This window comes from Maylandia zebra, linkage group LG14, assembly GCF_041146795.1.
Source record: "Maylandia zebra isolate NMK-2024a linkage group LG14, Mzebra_GT3a, whole genome shotgun sequence".
Taxonomy (NCBI): domain Eukaryota; kingdom Metazoa; phylum Chordata; class Actinopteri; order Cichliformes; family Cichlidae; genus Maylandia; species Maylandia zebra.
The window spans coordinates 15091406-15105267 of record NC_135180.1 but is presented as its reverse complement, the minus strand read 5'-3'; the positions used below and the strand labels follow the sequence as shown (position 1 = coordinate 15105267).

General features: G+C 41.8%; 1 protein-coding gene across 4 annotated transcripts in view; it reads left to right on the top strand.

The window, feature by feature from the left end:
- kcnab1a (potassium voltage-gated channel subfamily A regulatory beta subunit 1a) overlaps positions 1-13862 on the top strand; it is a 136500-nt gene that overhangs the window by 108825 nt on the left and 13813 nt on the right. For all 4 annotated transcript variants that reach the window (XM_076892278.1, XM_004561356.4, XM_004561357.4 and 1 more), the window contains exons 3-4: positions 6750-6787; positions 13545-13624. In XM_076892278.1, the coding sequence (XP_076748393.1) occupies positions 6750-6787; positions 13545-13624 (118 nt within the window). The remainder of the gene's footprint in view (positions 1-6749; positions 6788-13544; positions 13625-13862) is intronic.

Sequence of the window (13862 nt, the reverse complement as noted above, 5' to 3'; positions counted from 1 at the left end):
TCTATTTTAACACTAGAAGGATGTAGAAGGATGAAATCTGGAGTGTGCAGTGAGAGCGTTTAATGACATGTGCGTATGTTTCTGTGCAAATCTTTTAGGCACTTTTTAATCCAAAATGTGACAAATGAAATGTTAGCTCATCCGGACAATGAGCTAATGAGCATGGTAAGGTGTCCACATTTCTGTCTACAGTTGTCAAGAAATAACTACATAACATTATAACATTATGACCACAGACAGGTGAAGGGAATGACACTGATTGTATCTCCATCATAGCACCTGTTAGTGGCTGGGCTATATTATGGAGCAAGGGAACATCTTGTCCTCAAAGTTGTGTTGGAAGCAGTAAAAATGGACGAGCGCACGGATTTGAGCGAGTTTGACAAAAGGCCATATTGTGATGGCTAGATGACTGGGTCGACTGGGTCAGCGCATCTCCAAACTGCAGCTCTTGTGGGGGATTACTGGTCTGCAGTGGTCAGCATCTATCAAAAGCGGTCAAAGGAAGAACCGTGGTGAACCAGCAACAGGGTCACGGGTGGCCAAGGTTAATTGATCTGCATGGTGAGCAAAGGCTGGCCCGTGTGGTCAGATCCAACAGACGAGCTGCTGTAGCTCACATTGCCAAAAAGGTTTATGCTAATTCTGATGGAAAGGTGTCAGAATGCACAGTCTGTCGCTGTTTGTTGTGCATGCGGCTGCATAGCCACAGAGCATTCAGAGTGCCCATGCTGACATCTGTTCAGCACTGGATCACGAAACAGTGGAAGAAGTTGGCCTGGTTTGATGAACCATGTTTTCTTTCACATCACTTGAATAGCTGGGTGAGTGTTACCCGGGCAACACCTAGCACTAGGATTCCCTGGTGGCTGTGACCTCTTCCCAGAGCTCAGTCCAATCCATGGAGGCCCCACCTCGCAGCTTAAAGGACCTGCTGCTGACATCATCCTGATACCACAGCACACCTTCAGAGGAATGGAGTCCACGACTCGACGGGTCAGGGCTGTTTTGGCAAGTGCAAAGATTTGAACAAGTTTGTTTCACAGCACTTTACTGATAAGTGTAAGATTTAAAAGTGCCTTAAAAGTACTCCACGGTATTGGTCATCATAAAATATATTTGGATCTTAGATATACTTAATCATTAAAAATAATTATTCTCTCAGAACACTCATAAAAGGCATAAAGGTTCATGATTTGGATTTTCATGAAGACAGGAAACTCCAGTTATTTAGAAATTGTTCTGCAGTCCTCAGTTTAAGTTTGCTCAGTCTAGCTGACACACACTAGTGTGCAGGGACATTTCTGTTGCAGTCCTATTCAAGTTCTAAAGAACTGAATTGAAACTCCTTCACAGCACGAGTATGCAGAAGCTCTGTGCCTGTGCAGTTACAGCAGGCAGTGCAATGATCACACCACCAAACAAAGCTCACTTTGCAGTGTTTTCAGATTAATCTGTCTTTTAACGACGTGCAAACAAGTGGGAAAAAACTGTTTATTAATCCAACACTACTCAGCGAGTTCTGCCTCCTATTTTTCCTGGCAGCCTTCCACAATAAGAAACTGTTTACACACTCTCACTGAAGCTGACAGTTAAATATAATCTGTTTATTAGTATCTGAAGCTCAGTTTAATCAGTTATTTCCATCCCACTAACAATTAATCAACCTCTTCCACATTCAGTCAAAGCCTAATGTCATGTTAGCTCAATTTATTTTCATATGAAACTGAAAAAGTCACAGACCGTGTAACGACTGTCTGCAAATGTAAAAACCTCTCACCAGTTAATGGAAAATGAATTGATTTTTTTTAAAAAGGTGATTATCACAAGTGAGAGACCTGGAGGCTGGATTAACTGATAGGTGATTAGTGAATTCATCGCGTCCTCTCAGTGTTGGCTGTCTGCTGCTGCAGATAAACCATTATCTCTTCAGTCAGTGAGAAAGCTAACAGAGTGCCTATAGGGGTCTGCAGTGGCCTCACTATGCTGTCAACACACACTGGCTCCAGCAGTGCTGATTGGTTGTGGAACATGGAAAACAGAGTGTTTGTGGAAACCTATTTTTAGTTGCTGACAAAACCAAAAATAAAGTCGATGCAGAATTCATGATCAGCATTATTTGAGTCTTCAGCACTTCTGTGTGAACCCAAAAACTTTGTAATCTGTCATCTCGCTCATAGCACACAATCCAGGACTTTTTTTTCCCCTTTAAAGCCTGCTGCACTGATGCGGCACAATTGATTGATGAATTCTTAAAATGGCTCTCCTGGAAAATCCTGCAGTGTTTAAGACAGGAAGAGGTCGGACCTCTGTGTGCGTGTCGCCGTGTCGCCGAGATTAACAGATTAACTTTGACTTGTACTTTCATGCAATTCAATGAAAATGATCACCTTTATTAGTTCAGCCTCAGTAATCAGTCATACTTCGCCATGCAACACTTAAAGTTTCCTCCTACTTTTCACTCAAGTCCTCTGTGGCTGTAACCTTGGTCTTCAGGTAGTGATATAACCACTGCCAACAAACTGCATCTGATGATCTGAGCTGGCTCTTGCTGATCATCTTAGGAACAAGAGATGAGGCAGTTTATGACAAATGCCTTTTTTTAAGTTCCTGTATTTCTAGAATTTATATATATATACTTTCTTATGTTGTTGGCTTGTTCACTACCTGTGAGCCACACTGTAGCCAAAAGAGTAGACAAGGTAGAAATAGATATGGATTTAACAGGAGACGAAGGATGAAAATCAATAAAACTTGTGCAGGAGACAAAGGCATAAAACTGGAATGAAAATAGGTCCAAAGGAGTCTGTGTGTGTGTGTGTGTGTGTGTGTGTGTGTGTGTGTGTGTGTGTGTGTGTGTGTGTGTGTGTGTGTGTGTGCGTGCGTGCGTGTGTGCGTGTGTGCGTGTGAGAGAGAGAGAGAGAATGAGTTTTTCTTTGTGTTTGTGTGTATGTATTATAAAAATAAAAGGCACCATACAAGGTATAAAATACAGGTCAAAATACCAAAAAACATGCATATCTAGCTATGCATAAATATGCATATGCCTCAGTATGGAGGTTCATATCCATACATAAATATGGTTATTAACTGATTTTAGACATTTAAATAGCCCCACAGTGTGTTGTTGGAAGGACCAGGGGATTTTTGTTAGTTTAATATACTCACTTCAAACTTTCAGTACCTTTGCTGATTCAGCCTTTCCATTTGCAGCCAGAAAGGTTCAAAATACTGAAAAGAAGAGTGAAGAGGTCGGTTTAAGTGAGACAGAGAAATGCTTCATCTAAATTTGTGCCATCCATCACACTGCCAGGCACCGGACTTGGGTCCACTTCTGAGAAATTTAGGTTAAAAGGACTCACACAAAGCTCTTTCCACAAAGCTGCTTATATTCTCATCATATTCCTCCCCTTTAACTTCTTCTTGCGATCGTATTGGTTTATTTTGGTTTTACTTCACCTGCTTTTTGAAAACAAATTCTAATCTGATAGAAAAGGTCGAGGAAGCCGAAATGAGAAAGGCCTTTAGACTTATGTCTGTTCCATTATTATAAATGTTACCGATTTGTTTCTTGATGTGAACAGTTTTTAGGTTTAGAAAAAGGCTCTGCAAGGTTATCAGGTTTATTATTGTTGCATAGCAACATCAAGTGACTCTTCCAGCACTTTCCACTGGCAGCTGCAAGAAAAAAAAAAGAGGAAAAAAAAAGAAAGCTTGTCTTTTTTCAGGGCTTTAATTTCCATCAAACAGAAACGTCAGCTGGATCTCGGAGAGCAGTGGCCTTGACACTAGAGCTCCGCAGGGTTTTCATCCCACGCTGAGCCTCAGACACAAAGCCCAGAGCAGCCACTGGACATCGTCAGCTGTGATTACATTTCCACCATGCTGGAGACAGCTTTAAGGGATGATTGAGCCCACACACACACAGACACACACAACGTCCAAATGTCGACACGGATATTACAACACACAGCGGCGAACTTTATGCGCACGTGTTGATAAGAAATGACCCGCGCTGTACATACACTGTATAATAAGGATTAGCCCTCATGACTGCACCGCAGGTACACTCGAGGCGTACGGAAGCTGCCATGGTAACATGTGTTAAGGAAGTCTAAAGGCAGCTTTTTCCCACCCGCCGCTGGCGTCACTTCACCCAGGCTCCACCTCTGCTTAAAAAACTTTTGATGATGATGTATGTTTAAACCCCATCTTTTTTTTAGCTCCTTATTAAATCAGTTTCATTATGCACCAAAAAGATCCAATACATCCTCCGGGGGTCATCTGTAAGTTAAACCTCAGTGGAGTTGATGCTGCTGCAATGTATGGAATAATGAGCTGTAGGATATCAAAAGCATCCTGCCTGTTGGGAATGAAGAGTTTCTTCTCATTTCCCGACGCTTTCTCTGAGGTTTATAAATTGTTTCATGACAGCCGAGCTGCTGAGGTCAACAAGGCCTGAAGAAGAAAGACTGCGTGTTCACTTGGTGTGAAATTGGGACCACTAGAGCACGGAGTGGGCAAGAGAATGACGATATAATACATTTAATAAAAAAGAGAGCAGAAATAGGTGGAGACTAGCATGGCCCGGAGGTAATTAAAAAATATCCTAAGAAAGAGAGTGATCGGTTGGCTAGTTGGTTGGAGGGGTTGCTTTATTAGCCTCATCACTATTGGAAATGAATACTGAGAGAAAGATAGAAGGACACACCATGTTCTCTGTGACTTACTGAAAGCAATGTTTGTACTAAAAATGATCAAAATGTATAGGTCAGTACATGAAATTCACGTGATCCAAATAAAATGTTTATATGTGTTACAAAAAGAGATCAGTGAGTATGAATAGATTAATAAAATATAACTGATGCTTGTGAAATGTGTTATGTTCTGGATCAGTATTGGCACTGAAATCGTCCTCTGTGAAGCCCATTGTAAAACTGAAGTACATAGTTGGACTGTGTAGGTCCAGGTGTTTTCAGTCCCATTGTCACAGGTGTATAAAGACAAGCGTGTAGCCATGCAGTCAAGGCTTTGTGAAAGAATCAGTCCTCCTAAAGATCTCACTGAATTCAAGCGTGGAGATGTAATCGGATGCCACTGTTGCAGCAAATCAGTTTACGAAATGTCTCGGTCTCCTTCAGAGAAGCTGGATGAGGTGGCTAGGGATAGAGGTCTGGGTTTCTCTCCTTAGACTGCTGCTGCCCGATGGATGGATGGATGGATGGTTGGTTGGTTGGATAAATAACTTTAGGAACTACAGTAACTTAGCCATGGAGTGCTAGACCCTGTAAAGGTAGAGAGTGAGGTTGTGGAGAGGTGCACAGTGAATGAAAGTGACCAATGTTCTGCTGGCTCAGGAACTGCAGAGCTCTAAATCTCCTCTGGCATTAACATCAGTACAAAAACTGTACACAAGGAGCTTCGTGGCATGGATTTGTCATACTTTTATTCATATAGTGTATGAATAAAAGTATTACCAGTGGAAAAGTTTGGGGAGTGGGGGATGGGGTTCAGGATTATTATTTCTCTTAAATTTCTGAATATTTTAAAGATGTTATGTACAATAGAAGATAGCAAAAATGTGACCTTCTGTTTAACTGTCTGAACACATTGTCTTTCATAAAGTGGTAAACTTTCTTCAGCCTTTCTTAATGCCCTTGTGATACATTTGCATTAGGTGACTGTAGCTGCTTGTAGGGTGATTGTGGCGCAGGAGTAGAGCTAGACAGAAAGCTCACTGATGCAGTAAAAAGTGTATGAATGTGTGAATGAGACAGGTTGTAAATAGTGCGTTGAGTGCTAAGGTAGACTAGAAAAGTGCTATTTATGAACCTGTCAATTTACGATTTGGTGACCACGAAAAAACATAATTAGTTATGAAATGTTCCACCAGGGTTTTCTGGTGTTTAGGCTGAAATTGCGATGTTTATTCATGCATGGAATTCAACACATTTTGAAAAAGCAACAGAAGACTGGCAAAGTTGTGCAATGCCTAATCACCATTTTATCCGACACGGTCCATTTTTGGAAGTTTCCTTTAGCTCAATTTAGGAAAAAATATGTGATGACAGTTTCCATGGACCTGCTGCCAAACTTCACAGGTGAACTGCCTCATATCTTGTCAGGCAGCCCAGATTTTCTTGCAACTACCAAAATACACATAAGCCTTTCTGCATTAACAGGTGAGCAGCAGACACTTTACTGATATAAAAAGGTGTTCCTGTCTCTCTGTCTGTCTGGCAGAGTGGGACCCTTTCAGATAGCTAAAACTGTTTTCACTCAATCTGAATAGAAAGCTATGTGCATAATTCCCTGAGGGAATGTGCTGAGGATTTAGTGTCTCCTCTGGTTGTGGCGGCTCAGCCTTTTGTCTGGCTTATCGGTATTGTCTGCGGGACAATCGGGACTGTGGCGTCATTATTCTCACATTCACAAGCACATGAGGACAGGGGATGCAAGGTCTTCCAAATATGCACGGCCGTAGCAAACGAACAGTCATCAGTAAAGACAGAGAGGGCTAACAGGGGCTCACACTAGGTGATACTTCAGTACTGAGCAGCAGCTCTAAACAGGACAGATTTTTCTCTTGGGAACTTGACAGCCTCCCTCGAATGGTGTCACAGCCCCGGGATTAGTTCTGTTTACTTCACGATATCAAACAAACACACACACACTGACACAGACAGAGAGGGCTGACAGTAAAGAAATGTTCCCTAACGATGAAATGTCTCTGCCTCTCTTCCCTCCAGGTACATGGGTGACATTTGGAGGACAGATAACAGACGAGGTATGAAACACTTTCCTTTATTTTACATGTCTACTTGATGTCAGTGCAGTCTGCGCATTGATTACACTGATGTACAGTGTATGGCACATTAGACTGGTTGGTGTGGCTTCTTTTTTTACCTATTAAATAATGACACAACTTTTTTGCCTGTCAAATGTTTAAATGCAATTAAATATGCTATATAGAGAAAGCTGCCTTACTTATGGATGAAACAGCAAAAAAGGGTCCAAGTGCACTGATATAGGAAACTGATGAGCCATAATAGACAATGTAGCTTAAAATTACACTCACATCACTGCCCACTCGCCATAAAAAAGGAATGAATTCAAAACTGAATTCCCTTTGAAAATTACCAACAAAGTCAAAAAAGGCTGCAGGCCAAGACAAGTTGGCAGCATTCGAGGTAGAGTGGTCATCCGTAGCCATTTCTGTTCTCCGCTGTTTTATTTCTTGTTTAAAAAAGAAAAAGATGCAATCTTTTTTGGGGGGGGTTTGAATCAGAGTAAATACAGATTGACACTGTAAATGATCCACGGCAGAGGAAACGACATGTCCATGTTTTGCAGCGTACTTTATTAACACACGGTTGCTGTACAAACGCACTCGGCTGCAGCTCCGCAGCTCACAACCCGACACATACTAACAACAACCATTACAGCAGGACCCAGTACAGACTTAAAGTCGGCGAGGCGTGATTGCGGATGCCGCTCAGGTGCGTCCGCCTCCCCTGCAGACCACGCCCCGCCACTGACACTTCCAGTTATTCTTTTTCCTGTGTCGTATTTATTTGAAAGTCTGTAGGATCCTGAAGCAGGTGCAGCTGTGTAGTCCTCCAGGAAGGTTAATTCTTCTAACTACAATCCATCAAACAAAATACAAAGGAGCAAAAACATAATCTGGTGAAGGGATTTTCCATTCTGTACAACAGTTAGAGTCATAAGTTCACCAAAGAACTGTTACTGTGGGACATCTGTCAGGACTGCTTTTTTCTGACTGAGTGGTGTCACAGTTAACCTTCAGCACACCATACTGACAGAGCCCTCTAACACCCACAGGCTCAATTACTCCACAGTTTCACTTTGTATTGCTTTATTCCTTTAAAGTCACAGCCTTCACCGATACCTCAGGTTCGATGAGTCGCGTTGTTTGGAACGCAACACTTTGGTCCACACAGGACAGAAAAGGTCAGCATGATGGCTACGTGTGCACACCAAATTCTCCTTTGCACTTATGCTGATGAACTCTAACGTGCTCTGATGTTGCCCCTGGGGTCCCGGTCTTGGTCACCGCACATACGCACATATGCACACACTTAAATTGACACAGAAGAGAACAGCGCTCACCCAGGGGTACGCAGAAGCACCAAGCTTATGTAAGAGTATTATTTTTCTTTCCTTAGGGTTGCTGGCGTTGACTTACTTGGTACCCTCACTCAAAGCTTAGCACCCTTTCCCCCTTCCATTATCCTGAACGTCCGCAGTTCAGTGTCAGTAGCATCACTCAGACTCTTCAGGCTGTGACAGCTGGGAGCGTTATGATAAATTCTGGCTGGCTCGTGTGAACGTGGTTTTAAATTTTTAAATCTTCTCTGTAAAGTGATCTATGGTAGGAACAACCAGAAAAAGAAGCTGGTAGGGCAGACAGAGGGTCTCGATGGACATGCAAAAGCAAGAGAACTATCATTACATGCAGTGCTGGTAGGTTAACCAGTCCTCCAGTGCCCTGTTCAATGTCATTGTCATCAAGTCTGCCCTAAATTGCTAAAACGTCCTCAGCAGGGTTCAGCGTCCCTGTCCTCATTAAGAAATGCACAACAACTGTAGCACACAAACGGAGATAAAAATGCATAAAACACTAATATTTTCCCTTTATTTGTATTCAGAATAATCGTGTAATAACATTATTGATATAGATTTTCTAACGCTGGGCAATTTTTGGAGAGCGCGTCTTATCAAAGCGCCTCATCCTCGTCTTAACGATAACACATTCCCAGACAGGCAGGAAGTTCGTGGCGCTGATATTGCTTACTCATTCAAAAAGGGCAAAAGTGGATCCATAAATCATAAAGTGAATTTGAAGACGACGTCTCTTGTTTGTGTCAACGTCGATGCAGTGAGTTTGAAAGGGGAGGAGGCAGCGCAGTCATAAAATCCTCGCTCAAGGTTGTGTGGGTTGTATGTGGGAAGCTGCTGCGGCCTTGATTCTGAGGTTGTGTGGAAATAAAAAAATAAGTCAATTTTTTTTCTTATTATATTCCCTCCGTCTATGGAAATCCAATTGTCTTCCACCTTTTGTGCGCCTGAAGAAAAAAAAAGGGGTAAAAAGGAGGAGAGAAGCCTGAAGCCACCCATGTGTTCCTGCAACTTCACAGTGACTCAGTGTTTGACTACAGGAGGAGGTTTTTATTTTATAGACGTGCTGCTTCTGCAGTTTCTGCCTGTTTGTTTTTTTAAAGCATCCCATCATTTGAAGGCCCTCACTCATATTCAGTTCATCTGAAATGCCTAGAAGTCAAAGCAGAAGTGAGTAAGCAGTGATGCTTCAACACCACTGCAAACTTTCTGACTTCACAAATGTCACTTTCGGCTCTTTGGCAGCGACTGGCCTGTTAGCATGTTGTGAGACTCGTCATGAATAAGCAGTCACCCTGAAACTATCGCTCATGTTCTGGTTTAATTCAGTCTGTCCTTGTAACGCTCTCTTCTGCATGTTTCAAACTCTACCAGCAAATAAATGTCAGCTTTAAGTTGTCATCACTTTTAAGTTATGCAGTCCATCTATTAGCTTCTTACTTACCTCATCCTTCATCCTGTAGCTGTTATCTTACCTAAGACCTCCATTCATTCACTTTATTGAAAATGACTCTCCGGTGTGGCCAACAGTTCTGGCATGAGGTTGCTTCCCTGTTTGCACTCAGCAGAGACCAATAAGGGAAAGAACATGCTTTTCATATTCTTTGTAATCCCTCTTCCCCAAATCTTTCTCTCCTTAAGTGACATCTCCTTTCTCTAACCTCTCCATTATCCAGCTCCATCTTTTTATTCTGCTCTGTTTGTCTGATGGCAGTCCAGGGCTCGGAGACTGAATGAGCCATTTTGAAATGTGGACACTGTTATGTCCTTCCTTTATTTCCTTTCCTGGCTGTTCACTGAACCTTATCTGAAAGCACTGGATTTGCATCTGATGCATTTCTTTAAAAGAAGAAAAACAAAAACAAGAAAAAATTAAATATATGAATATATTGTATTGATGTTGGTTATACTAGGCTGAGAAAAAAAACACTTATAAAATTACTTTTCAGATAGGGAACAGAACAAAATGCTGTTTGCTGTAAAGAATCATTAAAGACTGGATATAAAAGATGGGCATGGCTCCAGTTGTGGTTATTCCAACTTTTCCTCTTTCTGAGATGATTTTCTTAACTTAATATTCTTAAAATATTATTTTATTAAAAAAAAAATTAATTGAACTTTAAAATGCTACACAGGATTTTTCAAAATAAAGTGCTCTGCTACTAGAAAGAGGTGCAAATAAGAAATAAATGGAAATAAATTTTACCCGATGGTGGTTCTGAATATTTTACCTAAACAAACAGAAGCAAATGCAACACATTTATGTAACAGAACAAATTTCAGACTCGTTTTGACCAGTAATGAGACAACGACCTTCTTTGTTTTCTAAAAATGCTTTGATCCTGTCAGTGCTTATACCGAGGCTCACACCAAGGCTCCTGGCTTTTGGTTGTCTCTGAACTCTTGTTGGGTTTAGCTTTAGCTACTTTTTCCCCTTTTAGCGTCTTTAAAATGTCTCTATTTACCCAGATGGGGGGATTAGGTGTCTGGTTAGGTTTGTCATTATAAACATTTTCACGCTAACACTTTTTTATCTCAACTCAGAGTGAAGCGCTTTTGTGCTAACAACATATTAGCATATAGCCGTGAGTGTGAACTGGGCCGATTAACAATCAGTCAGTCTCAGACCTCGGCAGGTAGATCGGGGCGCCTTCAGTGCCTCCTGAATTTTTTTGATTTCTCTGTCAGGTCCATTTGTCACTCTAAAGCTGGTGATGTCCAAAATGCTGATCTTGAATCAATAAACTAAATGACTGTTGTCATGGTAGTACGTGTGTCTTTTAAATACAGTCTGTAGGGTGCACCAATCTGAAACACTGGATTCGTTTTTTTCAGTCATGGCATAACATCATTCATGTATGGATAACTGGACAGATAACTGAGAGAAAAGATTACAGGATTTGATTTCCTCTCTGCTGGTATAAAGGCCAAAGATGACTCGCCCAGGTGGTTCTGAAAGTGTTTGCCACTGCAAGACTAGAATAAAGAGGCAGCAGCTGCACAATTCTTCTGATTCGTTGTAGTTTTAGCAGCTAAAACTACTCAGTATTATGTTGGCAGGAGATGGAGAATGCCTCTCTCTTTTCCTGCTGTAGAGGAACACCACTTGGATTCCTGCTTTGCTGCTACAAGTAAAAATGCCATTTTAAGACTTTCCACAGCTGGCAATTTCTCCATTGAGAACAGGTGCTGCTGTTTCAACAGGTGATGCTACATTATCTCACCAAGAATCCTTTCTGGGGCTTGCGGTTAACTTTAAAAATGGATTTTAAAGTATAAATGACTGTTTTCAGCTTTGCCTCCGAGCAAAAAGCCCATGTGGGAGCTGCTGTAGCTACAACATCTTAAATCAGTTTACAAACGCACTTTTTATTGACTTTTATTTTGCTTCCTTTTGGTCCTTTTCCATTTTTTACGACTTTTGTTTCTTTTTGTGTGTGTTGTCCTTCATTTTATTGCCGTTCTATATTGCATTACGTTACACAGGGGATGTGCCTTCAGCATGTTTATCAAAGGAATGTTAGTTACTAATAGATACTAATAAAATCAAATTTACTATCACTGTATCACACAGAGGCTAGGAATGCTATCCCGCTTCATGCTAGTTGCAAAGTGATGGTTGAGGAAGGCTGAAAACATTTCTCAGAGGAGACGTTATCTCATTCTTCTAGAAGCAACGCCTCCACTGTCTGCCATCACACACACACAAAAACCCACACATACTGTACATGCATTCGCACAAACTCACGCACTTCAAGCAGACACCTGAACACAAACACAACACAGCACACCCTTGTGTCACTACAGAACTCCACAGGGAAATGACAGTAAATTCACTTAAAGTCCTCCATGTAATAAAAGTCACCTCAGGGAAATTGGATCTCAGTTAGATGATTTATGGTCACCATGCCTGCAAATTTAAAAAAAAAAAGCCACACACAAACACACACACACTGGCACAAAGCATGAATTAACTAAAGAGAAAAGAGCTGATACGGCCGTGAAGTCGAATGATTTTTCACAGCTAATTGTCATGGTTCGTTGTGTGGCAGGCAGGAGAAGGACCCAAGATGCAGACTCACAGACACGGGGATAAACTTAAAGAACACAGCTTTAATGCTGGCACGGTAGAATACAGGACATACAGAACTAACTGGGAAAAGTAAACTAACACTCGCAGGAAGACACAGGAAGATCCACACAACATGAGGGAGAACGCGACGCCGAACAGAGGAAGACGCAGACAGAAATACACAGAGGGTTAACGAGGAAAGTGGGAACACACGGGGAACACAGGTGACACAGATAACCATAACGAGACAGGGCGGGGTGAACATAACGCTGACGGGTACAGGCACAGAGGTTCAGACAGGAGGAGAGAGAGCACGGGGAGAACGCAGACATAACGGGCTGGGGAAAACATAGAATAAGGCACAAAGAGAGACGAGGGCTCATAAATACACAGAGGGGCACACAGGGGGTAAGAGTCACGAAAGGAAAACACATAAGGAACAACGTAACAGATCAACCCAGGAAGCATGGCCTAAATAAAGAACAAAATACAAAAATACATGAAAACTAAGAATACTGGGCCCACATGGCCCAGGACCATGACACCAATTACACTGCGGCCCTACTTACTCAATAAAATATGAATATGAACAAACTTCCAGCGTAGCTACACACGAGTACAGTTCTGCTTGATCAAAATGGAAACGTTCACAGTCGTTCTGAACCAACAGGTGAAGCATGAATATAAAGGTGAGCGTCACTGAGGTGGTTCACTGTCACATGAGGTTCACGTAAATCTGATAACACCAAGCTTACTGACCAGCCAAGAGGCAGTCTGGCTTCTGAAGGTATTTGACTGCCATTTCTGCTCCTCTGGACGCTCTCTGTGCCTCACTTCAGCTCAGCTTTTCTTTTGTTAATATCATACTAGCCATTTTGTATGCTCTCTAAACCAGATTATGTGTTATTAAATCGCTCTCGAGATGGCGTGGTCTTTTATATTTGATATATTGAAATACGCCATTGCCTGTAACGTGCTGCGTAAAACTCATTTGCAGTTAAATAATACTCCGAGGAAGCCCTCTGGCTGTAATTCCTCAGCAGTGATTCCTAGATGAAATGCGAAGCTGCACGGGCTGATGATGTGTGTCATGTTTTCCTACTATGAAAGAGATTTGGGTAAATCTTGGACACTGTATCCGTGGAAACACATGAATATTTAAAAGGAAGATATTGATATGCAGACATAATGTGGCTCCCTCGCGGCCGATTCATCAGTAGGCGCCTGAAGAGGGAAAAAATTGTTTCTTTTTGGTAAAATAAAAACTGCAAACTAACCTTTCTGTATCCTCTCTTTTTTTTTCATGTGTGTGCTCGATCTGACCGCTTGCCAGGTTGCAGAGCAGCTAATGACGATTGCCTACGAGAGTGGAGTCAACTTGTTTGACACAGCTGAGGTGTACGCGGGCGGCAGGTGGGTGATACGCAGACCAGTGTTTTTGTGTAATGGGCTGCAGATGTCCGGCCTCGCTGTCACCAAAGTGCTCTTACTATAATATTCTCTAAACTGTTAGAAACTATGTCACGTTTAGTGTGATTATTCATGAGCTTAAAAGAAGTCCAGACATTATTCATTCAAAATTGTAGGTTTCTGTTCAGGATTGTAGCAATGTTTTGAAATTTCTTGCATGTGTCTGTTCTTTGCTTTTCTC